General features: G+C 38.4%; 1 protein-coding gene across 1 annotated transcript in view; it reads right to left on the reverse strand.

The window, feature by feature from the left end:
* Positions 1-20,398, reverse strand: part of Sycp1 (synaptonemal complex protein 1) — a 130,565-nt gene extending 110,167 nt beyond the window's left edge. Inside the window, exons 1-7 of the mRNA XM_004667535.2 lie at positions 20,294-20,398; positions 17,010-17,094; positions 16,793-16,836; positions 15,489-15,545; positions 14,600-14,764; positions 12,991-13,058; positions 10,708-10,781 (exon numbers count right to left, since the gene is read on the reverse strand). Of these exons, the coding sequence (XP_004667592.2) occupies positions 10,708-10,781; positions 12,991-13,058; positions 14,600-14,764; positions 15,489-15,545; positions 16,793-16,836; positions 17,010-17,094; positions 20,294-20,398 (598 nt within the window). The remainder of the gene's footprint in view (positions 1-10,707; positions 10,782-12,990; positions 13,059-14,599; positions 14,765-15,488; positions 15,546-16,792; positions 16,837-17,009; positions 17,095-20,293) is intronic.
* Between the last annotated feature and the right edge of the window lie 566 nt (positions 20,399-20,964).

The following is a 20,964-nucleotide window of genomic DNA, read 5'->3' on the forward strand; positions in this document are numbered from 1 at the left end:
GGGAAAATGGGTAGATCTGTAAACTATTGCACAAAATGACCCAGAATTGCAAAGACAAATATTATATACTCTCTCTTATATGTGGATGCTAGCTTTTAATGTGTGTGTACATGTGTGCATGAGAGTAGATATTAGCTATGAAACTATAAGAGAAGAAAAAGATGTTGAGGAAGAGGGACAGGGCAAAGAACATGTGATGTCAAAGTAGAAAGAAAGCTTCTAGAGGTGGAAAAATAAAAGAGTACACAGATCAAACACTTTAAAATGACTTAATAAACCTAAAACTATGAATGCCAATTACAGAAATAAATTAAAATGGGTGCAGGGGTGATGGGTCAGCAGTTAAAGTTGCTTGCTTGATAGGTCTGTTAGCCCTGGTTCAATTTTCTAACCACCAATGTGAAGTAAACAGGCATTGGTGTGCAGCAACAGGAGATCCTGGTATGCCCATGACAATACACACACATGCATGCAAATAAATATTTTCTTAAAAATTTATTAAGAAATAAAATCATGGAGCATAGTAATGGGGGATCCAACATTCCTATAAATTTAACCTTCATAGAGGGTTTCCTAGGTTCTTCTCATAGTGATCATCAAATAAACATCCTTTCATGTTCCAAGAAGGGGAAATTGAAATATGCTAGTGCACCCTGTTATTAATAGGGTCTGCCCTTGGGAGAAACTAAGCAGAGTAAAATTAGCTGGGATTTTAATTGACCTTGAGAAGGATACAAAACCAATTCCTTCCAGGTGTAGCCTTCCATGAGGAGGAGGAAGATGGCTCAGCAGTTAAAGGTACTTGCTTGCAAAGCCTGCCCACCTGGGTTCAACTCCCCAATAACCCATATAAAGCCAAATACACAAAGTGGATAGAGTTTGCAGCAGTAGGAAGCCCAGGCATGCCCATGCTCTCCCTCTAATTCCCTCTCCTCCTCCCAAGTAAACAAATAAAAATACAAAACCAGAAGCTAGAAGAAAAAATATTATACTTAGGGAGAGAATTACATTATAAATGAAGGCAACTTTTTTACCTTATAAACTTTTTTAGTATCTTAACTCTTGTAAAACTAAAACTGCACAGCTACACAAAAAACATTTTCTTCAGTCGGGCGTGCACTTGGGAGGCAGAGGTAGGAGGATCACCGTGAGTTCGAGGCCACCCTGAGACACCATAGTGAATTCCAGGTCAGCCTGGGCTAGAATGAGACCCTACCTCAAAAAACCAAAAAAAAAAAAAAAAAAACTTTTTCTTTCAGTCTGGACGTGGTGGCACACGCCTTTAATCTCAGCACTCAGGAGGCAGAAGAGGTAGGAAGGAGGATCACCGTGAGTTCGAGGCCACCCTGAGACTACATAGTGAATTCTAGGTCAGCCTGGGCTACAGTGAGACCCTACCTTGAAAAACAAAACAAAACAAAACAAAAACATTTTCTCTTATTCTATAGCTATTTCTTTTCTTGATGTTTAGAGATAGGATCTCACTATATAGTCAAAGCTTGCCTCAAACACAAAATCTCTCTGCCTAACCCTTCTAGATTCTAGGATTACAAACATGTACCACCATGTCTATTATTTTCTTTTCTTTTTCACTTGTTAAACTTTTTTTGTTGAAAAGATATGGGTAGATTGCTCAGTGGTTAAAGGTACTTGCTTGGAAAGCCAGATGGCCTGGGTTTAATTACCTAGTTCCCATGTAAAGCCAGATGCACAAAGTTTTACACGCATATGGAGTTTGCAGCAGCAAGAGACCCTGACACACCCATATTCATTCTCATTATCCCTCGCAAATTTTTTCTTTTGGTTTTTCAAGGTAGGGTCTCAATCTGGCCCAGACTGACCTGGAATACACTATGTAGATTCAGGCTGGCCTCAAACTCACAACAATCCTCCTACCTCTACCTCCTGAGTACTGGGTTTAAAGGTATGCACCACCACGCCTGGCAATACAAATATTTTTTAAAAATATTTAGATTTCTGATTTCTGGGTAAGATGGTGGCATACTAGCCATACCAAAGCAGCCTAGAAAGGGAAATAAAAAGAAACACAGCAAAATAAACACTTCTACAAAAAAGTGAAGGTGTGGTATATAAATCATTATCAACCACAGCAGAGAAGCAGGAGAGACCAAGATCTGCCAGAAAGGAGGAAAGAATTCCACACAGCAGCCAGCGCAGAGATGTAGGAGCAGAAACAAAGTGAAGGAATTTTCCACTCACATCAGCCTCCTCATGAAATCAAGAAACCTACAGGGAAAGATAGCAGGGACCAACTGAACAGCAGCTAAAGGAAATACAAATTGAACCAGCTAAACAGCTCCCATACGACTCCAGGTACCTGCATAGCCTCACATCCCCCCAACCTTCAGGGCCCTGAATGTCCAAAGAACTCATTCACCCCAAGCCACCTGGCATGGAAGGAGATTAAGCTGGGCACTCAGCATTGGTGAGAATAGAAGCCACCATAAAAAGGTAACAGGGCCTACTTATACAAAGCCACATACATAGACCTGCACTGGAATTGTTAATCTCTCTTTCCATGTCAGAAAAGGCTATGCATTACATTTGCACGTTATATTCTTGGTTGGCTTTACCATTCTCAAGTAAGCTGTATTTTGGTATTGAGTATTGTTGCTTTTGAATGTTTCCTGATTTTTAGGGCCTTTGTCTTTTCCTGCTATCATTATTGGGGACAGGGTCTGACTAGCCCTAGGCTGACTTGGAACCCATTTCAGACCAGAAACCTCAACTTCCTAGTTAACAGGATTAGGGGTACAGGGCAATACACATCTTTAGAGACTTTGGCTTTATTCGGTTATCTGGTTATTTTAATCCCCACATTTGTATAAATTACTCTGTGCTAGTTTTAACTGAATGTCTATATTTATCAGTTGAATTTTAGATTTTGCCAGTAATTTGCTTTACCCAGGCTACTACAATACTTGAATAACAGGCAAACAACACCTAGGGTCACTTCTGCTGTTTCTCTTAGAGTAGAACAGCTACAACTCACACCCTAAACTTGTACACTAAAGATATATAAAGTCAGATTTACATAGCTAAGAACACTGCAGATAATTAGAACACCCAAGCATCAAATAACTCAAGATGCAAAAATCTTTACATTATAATACAAGAAACACACATACACACACAAAAATCAAGACAATATAATCACTCCAAAAATTATAAATCCATCAGAAATGACCTCCGGTAAGATTGCTTTAGATGGAATACCTAACAAATATTTCAAAAAAAGGTTACATCTATACTCAAAGGAATCAAAGAAGGAAAAAAAAAAAACTCCTGAAGGAATCCCAAGAAAACACAGGAAACCAACTAAATGAAATAAGGAGGTCAATATAAGACATGAATAAGGAAATATAAATAATGAAAAAAATCAGAAATACTAAAAATTTTAAAAAAACAGTAAGTCAAACAGAAATCTCTGTAGAAAGTCATACTAATAGAATGGATCAAGGAGATGACAGAATCTCTAAACTAGAAGACCAGGTAGCAGATCTAATACACTCCAACAAAGACAAACTAATAGGGAGGCATGAATGGGAATTTAAAGACATTCGAACATTAAGAAGAGATCAAACATAAGAATTCAGGGCATAGTAAAAGGAGAAGAATTTCACTCCAAAGGCACAACAGGTATTTTCCACAAAATCATAGAAGAAAACTTCCCACAAGTAGGGAAAATGATGCCAATACAGATAAAGGAAACTTATAGAATGTCAAACAGACAAAATCAGGAAAGAACTTGCCACCATCATATTATAATTAAACTACAAAATGCACAAATCAAAATAAATATACTGAAAGCAGTTAGAGAAAAAAAAATCAAGTGACATATGAAGGCAACTATATATATATCAGTATAACAGTAATTTACTAAACACAAACTTTAAAAGACAGAAGGGCTTGGAATGATGTATTCCAAGTTCTGAAAGATAACAACTGTCAACCAAGATTATTTTAGCCTGCAAAGCATCCAAATAGGAAAATAAAAACATTCCACAACAAAAAGAGAGGAATATATGGAGACTAAACCAGCTCTCCAGAAAATACTTGAAAGGATCCTCCATGCTGAAGAGAAAGAAAAGCAACACACATAAGCAAACAGGAAAAAATAAACCACACTCAAATACTAGTTAACCAACATGGCTCAGGGAAATTTTGCGGAAGAGGGGGCGGAAAGAATGTCAGAGTCACATGTTGGGTCATGATATGCAGAGACATTTATCATACCAATAACTGGGGGCTAACTCCACAATGCACGACCCATTTTCATTAACAAGGAGAGCCTAATGTGAGGGGGTAGATCACAGATGAGCCTAAATAATGGTACCAAACTGCCTGTATTTACTGAAAAGAAAACTAATAAATTAAATTTAAGAATAAAAATAAAAAAAATAAAGTCCTTATGATTTCATCTATGAAAAAAAAAAAATACTAGTTAATACAAGAAAGTAAAGGTAAAACTGGAAGAACTACAACACAAGATGAATGGCAAGAATAAATATATACCTTTCAGTAATAACTCTTTAATATAATGGCCTCAATGCCCCAACCAAAAGACAAGGATTTGCAGACTGGGTTAAAAAGCGGAATCCTAACCAGGCATGATGGTGCACACCTTTAATGCCAGCACTTGGGAGTCAGAGGCAGGGAGATGACCATGAGTTTGAGGCCACCCTGAGACTAAACAGTGAAATCCAAATCAGACAGGGCTAGAGCAGGATCCTACCTCAACACCACCCTCCTCCCCCCAAAAAAGCAAGATCCTTCAATTTGTTGCCTCCAAAAAACTAAGCTTTCCACAAAAGATGGGTAATATCTTAGAGTGAAAGGTTGGAAAATGGTGTTTCAAGCAAATGGGCCTAGAAAACAAGCCAGTGTCGCTATCCTACTATGTGACAGAGTATACTTCAAACCAACATTAGTTAGGAAAGATAAGGAAGGTCACTTTATATTGATTAAAGGAATACTCCAACAGAAGGATATCACAATCCTAAACATATATGCACTTAACATGGAAAGGGTACCACTTTTATTAAACACTCTTAGAATTAAGGTCACAGATAATACCAAACAGGTGTAGTGGGTGACTTCAACATCCCACTCTCATCAATTGACAGGTTATTCCAGCAAAAATTAAACAGAGAAGCATCTGGATTAAATGAGGTCATAGAACAAATAGGCCTAACATATCTACAGGACATTTCATCCAAATGCTGTAGAATACACATTCTTTTCAGCAGCACATGGGACATTCTCTAAAATTGACCATGAATTAGGACACAAAGCAAATATTAACAAATACAGGAAAACTGAAATAATTCCTTGCACTATATGATCACAATGCAATTAAACTACAAATCAACAGCAAGAAAAGTTGTAGCGTATACACAAAATCATGGAAACTAAACATACTAGTACTAAATGAAAATAGGTCAATAAAGAAATCAAGAAAGCAATAAAAATTCATAAAATCAAATGATAATGAGAACCAAAACCTTTGGGACACAATGAAGTCAGTCCTAAGGGAGAAATTTATAGCTTTAAGTGAAGTGACCATATTAAGAAATCAGAAAGGTCACAAGTAAACAACTTTAATACTTTACCTTAAGGCCTTAAAAAAGAAGAACAAGGCAAATAAAAAATCAGTAGGTGTGAAGAAATAATAAAGATTAGGGCAGAAATTAATGAAATAGAAACCAAAAAAAAAAAAAATACAAAGAATCAATGAAACAAAGAGTTGGTTCTTTGAAAGGATAAACAAAATTAATAAACTCTTAGAAAATCTGACCAAAAGAATGAGAGAAGAGACACAAATTAATAAAATTAGAGATGAAGCCGGGAGTGGTGACACATGCCTTAAGTCCCAGCACTCGAGAGGCAGGGGCAGGAGGAGCCTCATGAATTCAAGGCCACCCTGAGACTACATAATGAATTCCAGATCAGCATGGACTAGAGTGAGACCCTACCTCAAAAAAGAAACAAGAAAAAAAAATTAGAGATGAAAAAGGAACCCAGAGAAATTCAAAAAAACACAGGGACATACTATAAGAACATATACTCCACAAAGTTTGAAAATCTGAAAGAAATAGATGATTTTCTTGATTTATATGACCTACCAAAATTAAATCAAGATGAGATTAGTCACTTAAATATACCTGTAACAAGTATGGAGATCCAGGCAGTTATCAAAAACATGTCCCAACTAAAAAAGTCTAGACCCAGATGGATGCATTGGTGAATTTTACCAGGCCTTCATAGAAGAACTAATACCACTGCTTCTCAAACTTTCCTATAAAATAGAACAGGAAGGAAACCTACCAAACTCCTTCTATGAAGCCAGCATCACACTGATAGCAAACAAACCAGACAAAGACAGAACATAAAAAGAAAATGACACACCAATCTCCCTCATGAACAATACATGCAAAAATTCTCAACAAAATACTGGCAAACAAAATACAAGAAAATATCATTCACCCCAATCAAGTAGGCTTTATCCCAGGGACGGTTCAACATACACAAATAAATAAATGTAATACACTATATACATGGACTGAAGGACAAAAATCACACGATCATATCATTACATGCTGCAAAAGCATTTAACAAAATCCATCATCCCTTCATGATGAAAGTCCTACAGAAACTGGGAATAGAATGAACATATCTCAACATAATAAAGGCAATTTATGATAAATATACAGCCAACATAATACTAAATGGAGAAAAACCTGAAGCTTTTCCACTAAAATTAGGAACAAGACAAGGGTGTCCACTCCACTGTCCCTACTTATATTTAATATAGTACTGGATGTCTTAGCCATAGCAATAAGGCAAGAGATACACATAAAAGGGATACAAATTAGAAAGGAAGAGATCAAGTTATTATTTGCAGATGATATGATTCTATACATAAAGGACCCTAAAGACTCTACCAGCAAACTGTTAGAGCTGATAAATACTTATAGCAATATAGCAGGATACAAAATAAACAAACAAAAATCAGTAGCCTTCCTAAATGCTAACAACAAATAGAGGATGAAATCAGGGAATCTCTCCCACTCACAACTGCATCAAAAAAATAAAATACCTAACCAAGGAGGTAAAGAATCTCTATAATAAAAACTTTAAAATGTTTAAGACAGAAATTGCAGAAGAGGGCTGGAGAGATGGCTTAGCGGTTAAGCGCTTGCCTGTGAAGCCTAAGGACCCCGGTTCGAGGCTCGGTTCCCCAGGTCCCACGTTAGCCAGATGCACAAGGGGGCGCATGCGTCTGGAGTTCGTTTGCAGAGGCTGGAAGCCCTGGTGCACCCATTCTCTCTCTCTCCCTCCATCTGTCTTTCTCTCTGTGTCTGTCACTCTCAAATAAATAAATAAATAATAAAATAAAATAAATATTTAAAAAAAAAAAAGAAAGAAATTGCAGAAGATGCTACGAAATGTAAAGACATCCCTTGTTCTTGGATTGGAAGAATCAATTATTGTGAAAATGGCAGTCTTCCCAAAAGTAATCTACACTATTTAATGCAATACCAATCAAAATTTTACTGGCATTCTTCAAGGAAATAGAAAAAACAATCCCAAAATCCATTTCGAAGCACAAAAAACCTTGAATATGTAAAACAATTCTGAGCAACAAAAATGAGGCTGGTAGTATCACCAAACCTGACTTTAATCTGTATTACAGAACCATAGTAACAAAAACAGCATGGTACTGGCACAAAAACAGACATGTAAATCAATGGAAAAGAATAGGGAACCCAGATGTAAGTCCGGGCAGCTATAGCCACCTGATCTACAACAAAAATGCCAAAAATAGCCATGTGTGGTGGGGCATGCCTTTAATCCCAGCACTCAGGACACAGGAGAATTGTCAAGAGTTCGAGCCCACCCTGAGACTACATAGTTAATTCCAGGTCAGCCTGGGCAAGAGTAAGACCCTAGCTTAAAAAAAAAAATTAGCCAGGCATGGTGGTATATGCCTTTAATCCCAGCACTAGGGAGTCAAGAGGTAGGAGGATCACCATGAATTCAAGGCCACCCTGAGACAAATAGTGAATTCCAGGTCAGCCTGGGCTCGAGTGAGACCATACCTTGAAAAAACAAAAAATAAAAAAGCCAAAAATACTCATTGAAGAAAAGACAGCCTCTTCAACAAACGGTGCTGGGAAAACTGGATATGTATCTGTAAAAGGATGGAAACAGATCTCTCCATGCACAAAAATCAAGACCAAATGGATCAAAGACCTTAGTATCAGACCCCAAAACTCTGAAACTGCAAAAGGAAAAATTAGGGGAAACCCTTCAACACATTGGTATAGGCAAAGACTTTCTGAATATAGGAATCAGGAAATAAAATCACTAATCAGCCACCGGGCCTCATGAAATTACAAAACTTTTATACAGCAAAGGACACTATGAATAGAGCAAAGAAGCAACCTACAAAATGGGAGAAAATCTTTGCCAGCTATATATGTGACAGAGGATGAATATCCAGAATATACAAAGAATTCAAAAAAAAAAAAAACATTAAGAAGTCAAACAACCCAATTAAAAATGCGCTATGGAACTAAATAGAGAGTTCTCAAAAGAAGAAATACAGATGGCATATAAGCATCTAAAAACAAGTTCTACATTCTTAGCCATCAGAGAAATGCAAATGAAAACTACCTTGAAGCCAGACACAGTGGTGCACACCTTTGATCTCAGCACCACTGGGTGCAAAAGTGGCATGTCTGTTATGGGGGGAACCAATCACCCTCTAATTGGACTAGAGGCCCACTCCGTGGGAGGGAATATATGCCTGATACTGAAAACCTAGGAAGGGGGAAGTCATGAGCCCTTGGAATGTAACATCTACTGGTGTCTGCCTAAATGTATATACTATGCTCAACAAACTGCCCAATAACCAGTTCTTTTAATGTTCTTACCTATATATTTATGCTCCTCTCACTTTTGGTAAGAGAAGCTTCTGTTTTCAGATGGAAGTGACTTTGGCATGACTCAGAAGGCACCATAGTGCTGAAAAGTGACAAAGGAGTGCTCAGCACTTAAACTTCTCTATCACACCTTACAAGGCTCAGGATCTATTATAGAAGAGGTGGCAAAAAGAATGTAAGAGATAAAGGAAAGGTAGGAATCCCTACAATGCACTCTTCCAGACACAAAATGGACTGGATATCCATGACCTCACTGTGCCTGACACTATCTACACAAGACCATCATAATAAGAGGGAAAGATGATGACATCTAAATAAAAGAGAGACTGACCAAGAGGGGGAAAGGTTATGATAAAGAGTAGAGTTGTAAAGGGGAAAGTGTGGGGGGAGGGAATTACCATGGTCTATTGTCCTACTGTCTATAATTATGGAAGTTGTCAATTAAAAAAAGAAGAAAAAGGAAGATTAAACATTAAAAATTAGATTTCTATTATTTATTTATTTATTCTTATTTGAGACAGAGAGAAAGAGACAGAATGGGCACACCAAGGCCTGGCACACCCATTCTCTCTCTCTCCCTCTATCTGTCTTTCTCTCTGTGTCTGTTGCTCTCAAATAAATAAATAAATAAATAATTTTAAAAATATATACTACAGTAAGTTAAAAAATAGTAATATACTTTTCCATTATCAAGAATTAAGTAGTAACTGCATGTAGTATACTTTTATAAAACTGGCAGTACAGGAGATGTGTTGACAATAGCATCACTTACAAACTACATTTCACTACAATGTTACAAAGACATCACTGGAAGAAAATTTTCAGCTCCATTATGAAGTCAATTATTGACCCAAACATCATTATACAGTGTTGGGATTGCACCATGCCTTCAGCCCAACCCTCCACTGGTATTTGTTATTATGGACATGGTTATGAATCTTATTCTTTTTTTTTTTTTTTTTTTTGGTTTTTCGAGGTAGGGTCTCAGTCTAGCCCAGGCTAACCTAGAATTCACTATGGAGTCTCAGGGTGGCCTCGAACTCAAGGCAATCCTCCTACCTCTGCCTCCCAAGTGCTGGGATTAAAGGTGTGCGCCACCATGCCCGGCTTATTCTTGATTCAATTTCCTGGTTGTTCCAGACACAAAAAGAAAGTTTAGTCTTAGAATCACACTTTAAAGGGAATGAGGATTAATTACAAATGCCAACTGTACTAGTAAAATGTCCCCATAGATTCACGTGCTTGACTACTTAATCCGCACTTTGTGGTGCTATTCAGGAAGGTTGTGAAACTTTTAGAAGGTGAAATCTTGCTAAAAGAGGTGTACCCTGGTGTGTGGCCCTAGCCATGTTACATTCCAGCCCCACTTGCCATTCTTGCTCTCTTTAATTCATCCCTGCTAATGTGAAGATGTGATACAACCTGCTCAGGCCCTCATGTTTTTCCCACCATGAGAGACTTCCCCTCAAAAATATAAGCCAATAAACTTTTTCTTCCCTAAGCTGCTTCTGATTGGATATTTTCTCCCAGAAACAGCATAGTAATTGATAGACCAAGTATATGCTTCTTTAAATATTACCTTTCAAAAACAGAAAATCTAGTTATGACTTCCATAAAAAAAGTTCAAAATACTTAAAACTTACTGAAATCAAAGTTAGTTCCTAACACTAAAAAGGTAACTTCTTCTATCTCTACCATTAGATAAATAATGAATTGATAAAACAAGGAAAATATTTACATTTCTTTGTCTTTTCTGCAGATCTAGCACAGGTTTCTTTGAGTAGATTACATAAATGCCTTGTAGCATTATTCCTGAAATGAAGGAAAAAACTTGCCTAAGTGTAATCTGATCACAAACCACAATCACATATATAAATTATGAAATATGTAGTAACAAGTTTTTAATTTTAAAGAAACTTTTAAAGACTGTATATCATGTATCAAACATTAGTAATTATATCAAAAAAAAAGTGGAATGACCGTGGTATTAGCAAAGATAATTCAGTAACTGCTTCCCTCTATGTAAAGTCACAGTTCCTTCAAAACAAAACAAAGTAACTTTCTCAGTAGCTATTCACTGTGTTAATAAGACCTAGCTGTCTTGCTGAAATTGCCAACATAAATGGTAATTAGGTTTATTTTTTCTAACTTAATAATTTTTCAGTAGAAATGAATTGTTACATTGGCAAAAATAGGTATTTGAGAATGAGAATCAATTTTGAAACTTTCACCTCTATTTTGCAAATGTTGTTTCTAGGACAGTACTGAAACAGAAAAATGAACAATACCCAGAAAGCCAAACATCACATGTTCTCTCTCATATGTGGAGCCTAGCTACAAATGACTGGACTGCTATGTGAGTAGGAATAAAACTCAGTAGCCAGTAACCTAGAAAGAGGATATAAAAGGAATAGAAAGGGAGGGAGGGGGACTTAATAGGATGGTATTGTATATATGTAAGTAGAAGAACAGATTAATGGGGGTAAAAAGGTCTAAGTGAGGTCATGGGAAGAGAATGAGTAAAGGAAAGGTGAAGGTAGGGCTATTCAAAATCTAAGAGGATATAAATAACTCATATGGAAACCTATTTTTTTGGACAATGGAACATCCAGAAACCATAGATTGTTACTAGAAAACTTTCAGTTCCAGAGATGGGATACCTTCCAGTGAGTTGTTGGCCAGAGAGGTCACTGATGCACCCAAAACATTACAGGCCACTGCCAAGGCTCTGTTTCCCATCAGAAATCAATGGTAAGACCCTATTGCTGAAGACACCACATACTTAGGCTGCAAGGTCACTGAGAAATCCTGCTGGAGCTGAGCTGAAAACCTCCTCCTTGTAGACCAGCTGATAGAAAACTGGAAAAGCTACACTGCATGCAGTTCAATGGGAGAGAGAGAAATCACCAGTGGAGATACTCAACAGAAGACACTATATAAGCCTTAAATTTTGCCAGCCAGGCCAAATGAGCCAATGGGTGCAATAGTGGCATGTCTGCTGTGGGGGAAACTAACTGCCCTCTAACTGGACTGGAGGCCTGCTCCATGGGAGGGAATAAATCCATGATACTGAAAACCTATAACAGGGGTACTCATGAGCCCTAGGGGTGTAATTTCTGCTGGCGTATGGCTAAATGTATACACTGTGTTCACCAAAATGCCTAGTAAGTACTTCTCTTAATGTTCATACCCATATAGGAATGCTGCTCTCACGTTTGGTTAGAGAAGCTTCTCTTTTCAAATGGCAGTGACCTTGGGATGATTCAGAAGGCATCATGGTGCTGGGAAGAAGTGACAGAGGAGTGCTCAGCACTGAACTATCTCTATTACACCTTTCAAGGCTCAGGGTCCACTGGAGAAGAGGTGGTGGAAAGAACATAAGAGCCAAAAGAAGACTAAGACTCCTTACAACGAGCTCCTCCAGACACAAAATGGCCTGGATATCCATGACATTACCTACACAAGACCATTATAATAGGAGGAAAAGATGATGACATCAAAATAAAAGATAAAATGATTGAGAGGGGAAAGGGGTATGATGGAGAATGGAGTTTCAAAGTGGAAAGTGGGAGGAGAGAAGGAATTACCATAAGTTATTATCTACAATTAAGGAAGTTGTCAATAAAAATAAAGAAATTAGAAAAATAAAAACAGATAAGGGCTGGGGAATGTAGCTTAATGGTAGAGTGTTGGCCTACCATGTGTGCACCTCTAGGTTCACAACAAAATAAATAAAAGCAAATAAATGTGAGCCCCCCCTCAAAAAAAGAAAAAGAAAAATGGACAATATATAAAGGCAGTTCCACATACAGAATTTTCAGATTATCTTTCAAAAAATAAGAAGTTATTCATCAATGACTATAGTCTGCCAAACCTAAAAATGTAGTATGGGTATATTTGCACTTTTCCCCAGCACTTAGGTAGAAATTATTATTAATATTGTAAATTCTCAATAAAGGTTTGAAAACTTTTAATATTAGAAATAAAAAATAAATTTATAAGTCATTAAATTATTACTTACTCTTTTATTAAATCTTTATTTTCTTGAATTTCCTCTTCTAATTTCAAACTTACTTTTTCATTTTCAAACTAGTTTACAGAACAGAAAACAGTTCATTACATTTCACTTAGCAAAACAAATCAGTATATTCATTAAGCAGTTTTTTTTTACTAGCTTTTTTTAAATTTTTTTGTTTATTTTTACTTATTTATTTGAGAGTGACAGGCAGAGAGAGAAAGAGGCAGATAGAGAGAGAATAGGCACATCAGGGCCTCCAGCCACTGCAAACGAACTCCAGATGCATGCTCCACCTTGTGCATCTGGCTTACATGGTACTGGGGAATGGATCCTCGAACAATGCTCTTTAGGCTTCACAGGCAAGCACTTAACTGCTAAGCCACCTCTCCAGCCCCTTACTAGCTTTTTATAGTAATCTATAATACTTCTTTTTACATAAAAAGGAACTTTTCCCACAGATTATGTATTTCCCATAAGAATATTTATCTCCTTGGGAGGTGAAAGAAGTCAAATCAGTAGTTCAAGGCCAGCCTATACCAAAAATATGAAAAAATAAAGAAATTGAGGAAGGGGGCTGGGGAAATGACTCAGCAGTTCAAAGTGCCTGCTTGGAAAGCTTGCAAGTCTGGGTCCAGTTCCCCGGGACCCAAGGAAAATCAGATGCACAAAGTAGAGCAAGTACCTGGAGTTCATTTGCAGCATAAGAGACCATGACATGCCCATATTCATTCATTTATTCACATTCTCATTCACATTTACATTCTCATTCTTTCTTTTTAAACTATATATTTATACACACACACACACACATATACATACATACATACATACATACATACATACATACATACATACATACATAGTTTGTTTGTTTTGGGTTTTTGGTTTTCAAGGTAGGCTCTCACTCTGGCCCAGGCTGACCTGGAATTAACTACGTAGTCACAGGCTGGCCTCAAACTCATGGTGATCCTCCTGTCTCTGCCTCTGACTGACTGATGCATTCATAATCCCACAGTGAATACCAAAAACCCCACAGAGGAGGGCCCTCAGTGAATGAGGATGGGGGAGAAGGTATATAAGAAGGTAACACAAGGGGGAAGTAGCAACATGCAATTTGTTCATACAGTACAGCTCATAAATAAATTTAAGTGGGACATTGTAATACACACCTTCAATCCAACACTTGGCAGGCAGAAGTAGAAGAATTACTGTGAGTTTGAGGCCAACCTGAGACTATATAGTGAATTGCAAATCAGCGAGACCCTACCTCAAAAATCCAAAAAAAAAAAAAAAAAGAGGGCTAGAGAGATTGCTTAATGGTTAAGGCATTTGTCTGCAAAGCTAAAGGATCCTGGTTCAATTCTCCAGGACCCACATAAGCCAGATGCATAAGGGGGCACATGCATCTGGAGTTCATTTGTAGTGGCTGGAGGCCCTAGTGTGCCCAATCTTTCTCTCTCTCTCTCTCCCAAATAAATAGAAATATTTTTTAAAAATTCAAAAAGAATGTTTTAATCCTATCTCATGAACAAAATTAACCCAATTTAACTTAAAATAATCCTCTATTTTCAATCAACACATTTACTATGCAACATTTATAACTCCATTATACCTGCAATTCTTGAATGGCTTTTCGCTGTGCTTCAATTATCTTTCTGCTTTCTTGCACCTTATTTTCTTTCTGCTTCAGTTCAGCTTCTATACTCACTTTCCACTTTTTGATTTTTTCTGCTTCTTTATATAGCCTTGAATATAGTCTGCTCATTGGCTCTGAATTCTATTAAAATAAGTTTCCAAAAAATAATTTTTAAAAATTTTAATAAAACCTAACCAAATACATATAAATCTACAAAAATATCCATTTACCAACTCACTATTCAATTTCTGCTCTAGAAGAATTAATGCTTTTAAACTATCAGGGTAGTATTAGCTACTTTACTAATACTACTGATTTACTGATGTTACTTGACTGAATAAAAATCAATATTGAAAGTCGAGCATGGTGGCACAAGCCTTTAATCCCAGCACTGGGGAGGCTGAGGCAGGAGGATCTCTGTGACTTCAAGGCTACCCGGAGACTACATGGTGAATTCAGATCAACCTGGGCTAGAATAAGATCCTACCTTGAAAAAAATTTTTTTAAGTTTGTTTTTTAAAATACAGGCATGATTCTTGGCTTTCTCACACATTGTATCCATCTCCCCTCTTCTATTCTTGATGTTTATAATTTAAAATTAAATTTTCCTTAAAGAGCTATTTGCTTTTACTATCAAGGAAAATACAGAAGCCTAACTTTAAGAGGGAAAGAACTTTAAGAGAAAAAAAACTGTCAATGTATCTCTATGGTAGAGTACTTTATTTGGGTTCAATCCCCAGAATCACCAAATGAAAGATTTTAAGAGAATTTATTTTAAAACATTAATCCTCTGGAAACTTGAATTAATATATACAAACAATATATGGCATTTCACTTATAAGAGGTTTAGTATGAGTTACCTTACCTCAAAATCAGAGTCTTTTAGACCTTCCTGATAGTGGCAACTGCCAGAATTAGCAACCTGGGGGGGGGGGGGAGGAATGAATGTTTCTGTAAGAATATATGAATGAATAAATACTTTTTTTTCGAGTAGGATTTCACTCTAGCCCAGGCTGACCTGGAATTCACTATGTTGTCTCAGGGTGGCCTCAAACTCATGGCAGTCCTCCTACCTCTGCCTCCTAAGTGCTGAGATTAAAGGTATATTTTTGAGGAGGTTCTAGGGTGTTGGGTCTCAGGGCAGCTGGGGCCTTGGTATCAGGCTGCAAGCTCAACCACCACTACCCACTGCTTCCTGACTATGGATCCCCATAAGGTGAATGAGCTCCAGACCTTCATGAACATATGTAAGCAGAACCTGAGTGTCCTGCACAGCAAGGAAATGCATTTCCTGTGGGAGTGGGTGGACTGCATGGGAGGTAAAGTGCCACCTGCTACTCACAAAACTAAATCAGAAGAAAATATTAAGGAAAAAAAAATAGCAAGACAGAGGAAAACATAAAGACAGAGGAGCCATCCAGCAAGGACAGTGATCTAGAAATCAATAATGAAGGTGTACTTAAACCAGACACTCAAGAAAGGAGAAATGAAAATGTAGAAATAACTGAAGAGATGATGGATCAAGCAAATGAAAAGAAAGGGGCTTCTATTGAACCCCTAAATGATGGTGAGCTTCAGAAAGCCACTGATTTGTTCACAGATGCCATCAAACTAAACCCTCAGTTGGCCATTGTGTATGCCAAGAGAGCCAATGTTTTTGAGAGTTTGTGCTGAAGATATAAGAAAGTAAAGGATTCCAGGACAGTCTGAGCTAGAGTGAGACCCTACCTCGAAAAAAAAAAAAAGAAGAAGAAGAAAGTACAAGTTTTCTGCTTAAAAATAATATAGTTACTTAATATTTTTAAGTATGCCATATGGTTTCAAAAGGAAAAAGAATATTTTTGAGAGCTTCCAAATGATAATAAAATATATAAGAGTATTAATCCCACAACTAAAGAGATATTTCCTTCTTCAAATAAGAAATTCAAAATCCGGCGAGATGGCTCAGCAATTAAAAGTACTTGCTTGCAAATCCTGTCAGGCCAGGTTTAATTACCCATATAAAGCCACATGCTCAAAGAAGAACAGGTATCTGGGGTTTGTTTGCGGCTGCACTCACATTCATTCATTCATTCATATTCTCTCTTACTGCTTGCAAATAAAAATACTTTTAAAACATAAGCAACGCAATACTAACAGTATATTTATACACTCTATGTGTTAACTGACCTGCTCAATCATGGGCAAAAAGTTCTGTTTTTGTAAAGCAGGATCTGTAAGACACAAAACAACTGATATGCAATATGCAAATATCTTATTTTATACTATTACAGTTTTAATGTCAAGGATATATATATGCTTGTATTGCATTTTCATTTTCAGTATTTGGCAATGTGTGTAATAAAATGTTTCTTTGTAAACTGATATGCTACTTATCTAGTCCTACCTGAATCAATGTTGTCCCCATTTTTTGAGAAATTAGAAATTGCAAATGGAAAACCAGTGTCATCTTCTGTACATTTGTTAAAAGTCTGAAAGTAAAAAAATATTCTTAAATATTCTGTCCAATACCAATTTGATACTTAGCCATGTAATACACAAACATAGAATATACATCCACTTAAGCCACTGTTACCAGGTATGGTGGATCCTGCCTATATTCCCAGCACTCAGGAGGCTGAGGTGGTATGATCTCTGTGAGTAAAAAGCCAGTCTGCGCTACAAAGTTCCAGGTCAGCCTGGACTAGAATTGAGATCCCTCCTTTAAAAAAAAAAAAAAAAAAAAAAGGAGGTGGTGCTGGAGAGATGGCTGAGTGGTTTAGGCACTGGCCTGCAAAGCCAAAGGACCCAGATTCAACTCCCCAGAACCCACATATGCCAGATGCACAAGGGGGCACACACATCTGGAGTTTGCGATGGCTGGAGGTGCTGGTGTGCCCATTCTCTCACTCTCTCTCTCTACCTGCCTATTTCTGTCTCTCCTCTCTCCTCCCTCTCTCTTAAATAATAATAAATAAATAAATAAAGGAAGTGGGAGGGAGGAAGGGAAGAGGAAGGGAAAGGAAGAGGAAGGAAGGAAGGAAGGAAGGAAGGAAGGGGGAGGGAGAGAATCACTCTAATAAAGCCTATGATGTACATACAGTATTTAAAATTAAATGCTTTTGATTGCAACAATGTTACATTTCTAATTATTTAACTGAAGCTCTATAGGTACTTAAGAATATTATTTTAATTAGTAGTCTATAATTTCACCAAGATATTCCCTCCAATGAAATTGAGAATTGTCTTTGTTAAGGGACAGGGAAGATGGCTCACTGGCTAAAAGCACTTGCTTTCACTGGCATGGACTCAATTCCCTCGCACCCACATAAAGCCAGACACAAAAATAAAGTGGTGCAAGCTTCTGGCATTTGCAGCAGCAAGAGACTCTGTCATATACAGACTTATATGAACACACCTGTGCAAATAAAATTCTTTTAAAAAAATTATCTCTTGGCTGGAGAAATGGTTTAGTGATTAAAATGCTTGCCTGTGAAGCCTAACAACCTATATTCAATTCCCAATTAGCTACATAAGGCAAATGCACATGGTGGTGCATGTGTCTGGGGTTCACTTGCAGTGTTTGGAGGACCTGGCACGCCCATTTTCTCTATCTGCCTCTTTCTCTCCCTGTTTCTCTCTCAAATAAATAAAAATAAAATATATTTTATTTAATTATTGGGCTGGAGAGATTGCTTAGTGGTTAAGGTACTTGCCTGCAAAGCCAAAGGACCATGGTTCAATTCCCCAGGACTCATGTAAGCCAGATGCACAAGGTGGCACATGCATCTCGAGTGTGTTTGCAGTAGCTAAAAGCCCTGGCGTGTCCATTCTCTCATTCTTTCTATCTTTATCTTCCTCCTTCCTTCCATATCTATCTATCTCTCTCTCTCTCTCTCTCTCAGAAAAAAATAAATAAAAATAAAATAAATATCTCCATTGAACAGCATTTAATAATATATCTTGGCTATAACAGCTATAAAAAGTCAACAGCATAGGGCTAGAGAGATGGCTTAGCGGTGAAGGCACATGCTTGCAAAGCCTAAGGACCCAGGTTCAATTCTCCAGGTCCCACATAAGCCACATGCACATGTGGCACATGCGTCTGGAGTTCATTTGTGGTGGCTAGAGGCCCTGGTGTGGCAATTCTCTCTCTCTCTCTCTCTCTCTCATAAATAAATAAATAAAATACATCTTAAGATTAAAAAAAAAAAGTCAACAGCATATAAAAATAGTAATTATAGGGGCTGGAGGGATGGCTTAGCAGTTAAGGCACTTCCCAGCAAAGCCAAAGGACGCAGGTTTGATTCCCCAGGACCCACATAAGCCAAATGCACAAGATGGCACATGTGTCTAGAGTTTGTTTACAGTGGCTGGAGGCCCTTGCACACCGATATTCTCTCTGCCCCCCAAATAAATAAAATTTTTTAAAAATATTTTAAATATATAAATTAATTGCAGTCTGGAGAGGTGGCTTTGCGAAACCACAAAGCCTAAGGACCCAGGTCCCATTCCCCAGTACCCATGGTGTATACATCTGGAGTTTATTTGAAGTGGCTAGAGGCCCTGGTGTACCAATTCTTTCTCATTTTCATTTTCTCTCTCTCTCCCTCTCTCTTTCTCTCTCTCTCTGTCTGTCTCTCTTTGCTTGCAAATAAATAAATATTTTTTTAATTGTAGCCAGGCATGGCAGCACATGCCTTTAATCCCAGCATTTGGAAGGCAGAGATAGGAAGATCACTGTGAGTTTGAGGCCAGACTGGAAGTGAGTTCCATGTCAGCCTGTGCTATAGTAAAGCACTACCTTGCAAAAAAAAAAAAAAAAAAAAAAAAAAAAAAGCAAGGTTCTACCTTACACATAAAGTACCACATGAAAATTAACAACACAAAAAGTTCTTTCTGTTTCACCTCAGAGACCTGGTAAATTTCCTTTTTCAGTGACAGCTTTTCTATGTAAGTGAATTTTCGTCATTTTTTTTTTTAAATTTATTTATTTGAGAGAAGAAAGGAGGAGGGAGTGGAAGAGACAGATAGAAATAGAATGCCCTGCCAGGGCCTCTGGCCACTGCAAAGGAACTCCAGACACATGCGCCACCTTAAGCATCTGGCTTATGTGGGTCCTGGGGAACTGAACTTGCGACCTTGGGCTTCACAGGCAAGCGCCTTAACCGCTACACCATCTCTCCATCCCTGAATTTTCATCTTTATCTTACTTTAAAGCTCCAAGTGAAAACCTGAAGCTCTGTCACTATCACCCATTTGTCCAAAATGCACTAATTTTCCTTGGTAAAATTCTTAATTAATCCTTGTATTTTCTCCTTACAAACGTCAGAGGAAACTTTAAATGAGCGGATCCTACTAAGTACTCAAGATTTCCATGTCGGCAGCGACTGTACTTTTAGAAATCAATGTGGCCTACACACAATTATTCCAGTTTAGTGGCGCTATTCTAAATTCGTGGGAGCGGGGCGTGGTGGCACGCGCCTTTAGTCCTCGCACTCGGGAGGCAGAGGTAGCGAGGATCACTGTGAGTTCGAGGCCACCCTGGGACTAAGCAGTGAATTCCAGGTCAGCCCGGCCTAAAGTGAAACCCTACCTCGAAAAACCAAAAAATAAAAAATAAAATTCGTAGGTAGAGCACGTGTTGGCTGCCACGGACCGCGCGAAGTTCAAGCAGGCCGTGGTGGCTACCTTGAAGTAGCTGGACTCCCCGCCCAGGGTCTGCGGCTTCACGGCCGACACCTGACTGCTCAGTCGGGGTGGCACGAACAGCGTGAACGGCTTCTGCTTCTCCATCTTCTCTTCACCAACCTAAGGTCCCGCCAGGCGCCCCGCACGCACGCGTGCCCCGACCTTCGAGGGACTGGCGGGAAAGCGCGGGCGTCGCGCGCTCCCAGGGCATCGGCTGGAACCGAGCTTCTGCCCGGAAGCTCGGACGAGCCGTTAACGGCTAAATAACCGTCAGCCGCCAGCTGCGCACTTCTCGCGAGAGTTCCCTCCTCCCCGCGGCCGGCTATCCGGGGTTCTGTTCTCTGAACCTGTGCTGCAGCAGAGCATGCTGGGAGCGCTCTCAGGGACTAGCCCAGAGAAGAGAGGAAATCCATCTGCTCCTAAAGAGGTCACAGTCTTAGGAGGGTGAGTGGCCGCCAACAGTTACAGTGCTGTATAATCACGTAAAAGTGCACTTTCAGTGGTACATTGCTTACCCAACTTGTGAAAGGCCCAGGGCTCAATCCCCAGCATTGAAAAAAAAAAAAAAAAAAAGTGGAATTTATAAGTCCTGAGGACAGGGAAAGTGGTGCTGCAGATGGCAGGAGAGGCCTCTTCGGTCCTTCATGCTTGAGGGAAAGCGTCCTTCCTGC

The sequence above is a fragment of the Jaculus jaculus genome, chromosome 19, assembly GCF_020740685.1.
Source record: "Jaculus jaculus isolate mJacJac1 chromosome 19, mJacJac1.mat.Y.cur, whole genome shotgun sequence".
Taxonomy (NCBI): domain Eukaryota; kingdom Metazoa; phylum Chordata; class Mammalia; order Rodentia; family Dipodidae; genus Jaculus; species Jaculus jaculus.